The 7,673-nt window shown below is 37.6% G+C and overlaps 1 protein-coding gene across 1 annotated transcript in view; it reads left to right on the forward strand.

Moving 5' to 3' along the window:
- The window catches only part of LOC122556083 (multiple epidermal growth factor-like domains protein 6), a 297,520-nt gene that overhangs the window by 15,679 nt on the left and 274,168 nt on the right, over positions 1 to 7,673 (forward strand). The window contains exons 2-3 of the mRNA XM_043702517.1: positions 3,629 to 3,763; positions 6,769 to 6,878. Coding sequence (XP_043558452.1) covers positions 3,629 to 3,763; positions 6,769 to 6,878 — 245 coding nt within the window. The remainder of the gene's footprint in view (positions 1 to 3,628; positions 3,764 to 6,768; positions 6,879 to 7,673) is intronic.

Raw genomic sequence — 7,673 nt, forward strand, 5'->3', positions numbered from 1 at the left:
TTTTCATGCAGAGGGTGGTACGTGTATGGAATGAGCTGCCAGAGGATGTGGTGGAGGCTGGTACAATTACAACATTTAAAAAGGCATTTGGATGGGTATATGAATAGGAAGGGTTTGGCGGGATATGAGCCGGGTGCTGGCAGGTGGGACTAAATTGGGTTGGGATATCTGGTTGGCATGGACAGGTTGGACCGAAGGGTCTGTTTCCATGCTGTACATCTCTATGACTCTAAGACCTTAGGATGAAGTCCATCAAGACTTATCAGCTTGCATCTCCATCACGTTGCTCAGTACCACTTCCGTGGTGATTGTAATTTCACCAAGTTCCTATCTTTCTTGCATCTCCTGATTTACACTGCCTCTAAATTACTGTTTTTTTTGTATTCCGTATATTGAACACCAAAAGAAAATATTTTAATTAATTTGCTATTTTCTTATCTCTTGATCTTACTGACTCTTCACTCCCAATCTCAGGAGAACCAACAGTAACTTTATTTAATCATTTCCTTTTTAGATACCTGTAGGAACATTTGCAATCCGTTTTTATATTTCTAGCTAGTTTTCTTTCATAATTTAATTTCTTTCTCTTGACATTTCCACTTTCACAATGTTCTGACCAATCATCTGACCTGCCAGTTATATTTGAGGAATTGTATGCTTTTTCCTTAAGTTTGATGTTTTCCTTCTCTTTTATGAACCATTGTGATGGGTCCTCCCCTTTAAGAATATTCCTACAATGAGGAAAATTTTGATCTGAGCATTCTGAACTAACTCCTTAACTATTTGTCGCTGTGTTTCTGTTGAGCTCAAATCCATGCCCATGTTGTTGGTCTTAAGTTTAAAAATGCAATATTAGGACCGTGGTTTTCCCTTTCAAACTGGATGTAAAGTTCAGTCATATTGTGGTTGCTGCTGCCCAGAGCAGCCTTTAATCTGAGTCATTAATTAATCCAATCACATTACACTGTACCAAATTCCTCAATTCCAAATCTAATATCACCGCACCATGATTAATTCTGGAATGTTCTATACTGAGAAACTCTCTTGAAAGCATTCTAAGGATTCCTGAGCCAGGCCATGATAGTCAATCTGAGTTTTCTAGTTTCTATGTGGATTAAAATGACCCCATGTCTTTTTTACAAATACAGAATATTTCTATTATTGTACTTCATCCTGTGTTGTTGCTACTGTTTGAAGGCCTGTACACCGCTGTCACTAATGACTTCTTTCTCCTGGTATTCTTCATCTCCACTCAAACTGATTCTACATCCTGATCTGAACCAACCCCAGCTCTAATTACTGCACCAATGACATGTTGTGCTCCTGCTCCATTCTTATTGCTATCTTGTTGATTGTCAATAACCCTCAATATTTAGGACATAGTCCTTGTCATTCTGCAACCAGGTCTCTCTAATGGCTATCAAATTATATTTATTTTCTCCAATGTATGGTATCATTTGATTTATTTTGTTATGAATACAATATGCATTCAGATATAGAGCCTTTTGTTTTTGACTTTTTGTTATCTTTGCTACATATAGTATTGACTGTTTCAGTGAATTCTCACAGCCTTCTCTCTCTGGCTCCACGCCATTCTCCAATCTTCATTTCCATGTTACTAATTTGCTCTGCTGTCTCAAGTTGATCCCTACGTGATTCCTCACCTCCCAGTTTAATTTAAGACTCTCTCCACTTTCCTTGCTATTGGGTTGATTAAAACATTAGTTCCAGTGCTGTTTGGTAACAGGACAGATTCCAATTTCCTCAGCACTGATGCAGTGTCCCCATCTCTCACTTCAGTCTTCCAAATCCACATTCATTTCACAAATGTTATTTGCTCTATGCCAATTTGCCTGAGGCTCAGGTAGTACTCTAGAGATTATTTTTGAGTTGCTGCATTTTAATTAAGTGCCTGGCTTTTCAGACTCTGTCAGAACTGCCTTTTCTAGTTCTGGAGAGAAACTTAACCATAAACATTGGTATGGATCTACTGGCTGAATGTCCTATTTCTATGTTGCTACAATAGAAATAATGCTATGTATATTGTTGACTGACTCATATAATAGCTGGGATTCAGTGGAGCATTCTCAACTCAGACGTTGAATGCTGTAGGTTGACTAAAAACCTGAGCACATAACTAGGCTGATGTTTTGATTTACAACACTATATGTACAATTGAGTGAGTGTTTCAGTGCTGCTTTGAATGAGATGTAAAACTCAGGTCCCACTAATAGATGAATGTAAATGATTCCTATTTGTACCTAAATAATTGAGAAATATTTTGTATCGGAGGTGAATTCATTGTTTTTTTGTAAAAAACACAATTACTGTTTTCAGCTTTTCCAGGCAATTTTATTAACTTCGAAGAAGTGCAAGAGAATTCTACCATTATCCTGGGCATCATTTATCTCTCAACTAGATCGTTTTACAAAATAATTTGCTCATTTGTCACAATGCAGCTTGTGGAACCTTATTTTTTTCCATATTGACTGCTGTGATTTGATATTACAATTTTGTTTAAATTAAAAGTATCAAAAGGACTTGATTTGCTTTAAAACAGTTGGGATTACAAGAGCAGTCCTACATCCATACATGTTTTACTAACATCTGTGGGTACAATACATTATACTTGGTCAAATATCTCACTTATCAGTTCCAAAGAAGAGTCTCATCAGGCTTGAAACATTAACTCTGTTTCGCTCTCCACAGATGTTGCCAGACCTACAGAGTATCTCTAGCACTTTCTGTTTTTAATTCAGATCTGACATTGGCAGTACTTTGCTTCACTTGTAGTAACTTATCAAATTGGATGAAATTATAAAACCATGTCAGTGAATTTTGTACCACTCTTCATGAACGGGGTTATTTGCAAGTTAAAGGAATTGACTTGACTAAATCTTGGGATAAGCCATAATGTAATTTAACTGAATATAATTTCTACCAAGCACTCATTTCTCAAGGAATTACTAGAGCTACCTGGAGTGGCCAACACACAAAATTAGCTGCAGTGAAGCCTGATTTATTTACAGTAACTACAATGCGCATGCAATAGAATTGTAAACCAAGATTGTCAGGCACACCATCTCCACTAGATGGTGCACCCTCATATACTGCCCTCCTCAGCAGTGTCAAGTTACTGTTTAAAGGACCATATTTGTCTCATCTTTTGATAACTCTTGGAGAAAAGATTGCTTGGTGGCTTTCAAATCAGGATTAGGTACCTTTCATAGATGGCATTTAATAAAAATTGCCTGGAAAAGCTGAAAATAGTAGTTGTGTTTCTTACAAAAAAAAACAATGAATTCACCTCCGATACAAAATATTTCTCAATTATTTAGGGACAAATAGGAAGTCTTGAAATTACATCCCACTTAAAAGGTATAAACTAATTTTGGATTTATCCTTCATGTCTTTTATGTACCTTACTATATAAAGGGAATTAGAACCAATACCTTTTAATATAAGAATGTAAAGAAAACCTGCAAATGGTTGAGAGGTTGCAATTTAATGGAGTAATTCAGATTTTTTTCTATGTAAGGGAAAGGAGACTGTTCAAATACTGCCTGAAATAAAAAGTATAAATTCATCAATATGACACTATGAACTCCCATTGTTAATGTTCTTGCAGGCCACACGTGTGTATGGAGCAGGAACTGGCCATGGTGGGACACAGACAACCGTGTGTTCAAGCCTTCACCCGAATGGTTAAAGTGTGGAAACAGGGATGTGCTGCACAACGGTGGTGTGTAGGGTATGAAAGGAGGTGAGTAAAATGTTGTTGAATTGATGCAGACCTTGTGCATCTCCAGACACCTTTATAAAAGTTATCACTGTTACCATTTTTGCTTTTTTTTCTTGGCTGAAATTCAGATTTCATATAACTCAGTACAGACCAGAGATTTAAACTAAGTTTTTTTTTTACTTTGTGGCTTTCTGACCTTTAGGAACTGGGACATCAGGGAAGCTGTGCACTTTCTAGCAGTGCTCGAAAACAAGCCAAAACGATTTTCATTGCAGCATTTCATCATTGTTATGTTTTCCTTTTAAGTGTAACATGCATTATGTTAACTTTTTATTTCTTTCGTAAGAAGCCTTATCAGAGCCTTCCAAAACCAGGCTCTGGGATTGCCTATAGACCTCTGCCATTCTTAGTAAACCACAGCCATGCATGGAAGTTCATCTGGAATGAAGGATCCAACATGTTCCTTTTCCTGTGTGGAAACACCTTGTGTACTTCTTCTTTTGCTTCCTCTCAACAGGAATGTGAAGAATGGATGTTCAACTGTTAGTTTATGAGCATGAATTCACTTTCTGGTATAATATCTTGCAAAATATTTTTTAATCTCCCTTTTTTTAATTCTCTGCTAGAGAATTTATTACAACAAAATAGATAATATAATTAATTGGTAGATGTGTTTTAGATTATGAGGATAGGCAGCAAAACGGAGAGGTTCTCGTCGGGGGGGGCTTTGTTAGAGAGGAGGTGGATACTTTCATGTCAAGGGTTTGAGTCTGTGCATTGAGCTTGTGATTGAAGCAGAAACCATGAGCCATTTATGAACAGATAGGTAAGTTTTTGAAGGAGAAATGTCTCAACTATAACGTCAGACCTGCTGACACTGCTACGCTCTTTGTTCTGTTGGAGAGGTGCAAACAAAATTTGCTCAACACAAATATTTGAAGAGGAACAGGTGTATGACATTCAGCTTCTCTAACCTTCTTCACCATTCAATAAAGTCATGAATGATTTGATTTTAATTTGTAATCCATATTTATGTCTTCCCTTCATAACCTTCCCTCACTCTTGCTAAGCAAGAATCTGCCTGAAAAATATTCAAGGACTCTGGCTCCACAGCTTTTTCCATAAGGTGGTCCCTGGAACTCTCAACACTAAGAAAAATAATTTTACTTCATTTCTGTTTTAAGTCATGTCTGGCTTTTGGTTCTCCTATAAGAGTTAAACAACTTCTCCACATACAAACTGTTAAGATCCCTCAGGTTCTTTTATGTTTTTAATCCAGTTGAATCTTATTGTTGTAAACCTAGATACATATAAGTTAGCCTATCTATTTTTCCTAATAATACAAATGACCTATCTCATTGGTATGTTTGGACCTTCTCTGAATTATCTCCATTTCCATCTTTCCTTAAATAAGGCGATCAATACTGTACACATTACTCCAGTTATAGTCTCAATAGTGCCCAATATAATTGATACATAACCTCCCTATTTTTGTATTCAGTTAAGCTTGCTATTAATGAAAACATGATATTAGCTTTCCTAATTACTTGCTGTACCTGCATGATAACTCTTTATGATTCATGTATGAGGATATTTCAATTTCTCTGTACCTCAGTTGTGCAATCTCTCATCATTGAGATAAAATGCTTTCTTTTTATTCTTCTGCCAAAATGGACATGCTAAATGTTCCCATATTATACTCACTTTTTCGACTCTCAATTTTTCTACATCTGCTTATGTTTTTTGTGACAGTTTTCTTTCTGACCTACCTATGTCATCAGCAAATTTGCTACCACTCCTTCTGTTCTTTCATCCAAATTGTTTATATAAGTTGTAAAATATTGAGGTCCTAGCACCAAACCTTGTGATATGCACTTGTTACATCTTCCTAAAGACCCAATTATATCTACCCCGTACTTCCTGTTGGCCAACCAATCTTGTCTCCTTACCAATATGTGACACCTGACTCAGCAAATTTCTATTTTTTGCAATAACCTTGGATGTGGCATTTTATCAAATGCCTTTTGGAAATCTATCTAGAGTACATAAAATATCCTTTATTCACAGCACATTATGTTCCTAAAGAACTCCAAACAGATTGGTTAAATATGATTTGTCTTTCACAAAACTATGTTGACTCTGCCTACTTATCTTGAACTTGTCTGAGCGCCCCACTTTAACTTCAGTAATAATAGCTTCTAACATTTTCCCTATGATAGATAGCAGATTAACTGGCCTGTAGTTCCTAGTGCAAGCTTGTTTCTCCGAATTTTTTGCTTGGGGACCCTGCAGCCTTCAGGATTCAGTATGAAATTCAGTACTTTAGAACTTGAGCACCATCCTACCCATCCCTAAATTTCAAGCCTTGTCATAACATGAGCTGCCTTTGGCACAGCTAACCCATTTTCATCTACCTCTGGACCCCACTATCAGCTTTCCTTACTCCCTAAACTATCATCTACTCTCTTGTGTGCCTTATTGTGGTTCTCTCTCTCTTTGGGTTCCATCTTGCTATTCTCTCAATCTTTGCATTCCGCTTCCCATTTACAGCATTTAAAAACCTCTTCTTAGCTACCAAAATTTTGAATAAGAGTTACTGGACTCAAAATGTTATCTCTGCTTTCTCTTCTAGTATGCTGTCAGACCTGCTGAGATTCTCCAGCAGTTTCAGTTTTTGTTTCTGTCAAAGATTGGTTGGCTGAATAGTTTCTATTTTATAATTTGGTGCCAGGCAGTGTTCTCATGCACAGCATGAGCAAGTGCAAGTCAGCCTTGCAATATGGACTCTCTGATGTATGCCCACTCATGAGTTGTCAGGAGCAACATACCCTATCTATTTTATCCCTTTCCTACATCACTTTCAGTAGACTGAAAACAAATACTTGCCACATGTGAAAACTTACATTTAATTCCATCTGCTAATGTTTCAAGATGAAGACTGGTGTCAATGATTAACTGAATTGTGTTAGATGCTTTAAAATAAATAAATTGTTTGATATATTGAACACTTCTCCTTTTACCTGTAGGACTGGGTATTATACTGCCTATAGACAGGTGTACAGTGTGGAGCTCCAGACTATCTATAAATGCTGTCCAGGGTGGAACCAGCAAAATGATGAGCCAGGCTGCTTACATCGTAAGTATCAACCCCTCATTTGATGGTGTTTCAGCTCAGATTTCTGCAGTACAATGACATAAAGATGTTGTCATGTGGGTTTGCCCATGAGCACTGAGGAGTTGGTCCTGGAAGGGGGGGTGTAAACCTGACAGCAGGTCAGGACATCAGCTTGTCCTTGGAGTGGAGACATTAAAATGAGGGCACAAAAAATGTTTGTATCTGTGGATACCTCCCTAAATATGCAAAAGAAAATTAAGTAGACAAGGACAGTTGTTACAAAATGAATATTGCTGAATGTGTCAGTTAAAAAGTTAACATTAAGGCACTTCACCTGAATGCTCATAGCATTCATACCAAAGCAGACGAACTAATGGCACAGATCATCGTGAATGATTATGATGTCGTAGGCATCACAGAGACGTGGTTACAGTGGGGTCAGGACTGGCAGTTAAACATCCAAGGATTTTCAACTTAGCGAAAAGACAGGGAGGTGGGCAGAGGGGGCGGGGTTGCCTTGTTAGTTAAGAACAAAATTAAATCTATGGCACTGAATGACATAGCGTTGGATGATGTGGAGTCTGTGTGGGTGGAATTGAGGAACCACAAAGGCAAAAAAACCATAGTGGGAGTTATGTACAGACCTCCTAACAGTGGTCAGGACCAGGGGCGCAACATGTACCAGGAAATAGAGAAGGCATGTCAGAAAGGCAAGGTCACGGTGATCATGGGAGACTCAATATGTAGGTGGACTGGGTAAATAATGTTGCCAGTGGATCCAAAGAAAAGGAATTCTTGGAATGCTTACAGGATGGC

Source organism: Chiloscyllium plagiosum, chromosome 13 (assembly GCF_004010195.1).
Source record: "Chiloscyllium plagiosum isolate BGI_BamShark_2017 chromosome 13, ASM401019v2, whole genome shotgun sequence".
In the NCBI taxonomy this organism is placed as follows: domain Eukaryota; kingdom Metazoa; phylum Chordata; class Chondrichthyes; order Orectolobiformes; family Hemiscylliidae; genus Chiloscyllium; species Chiloscyllium plagiosum.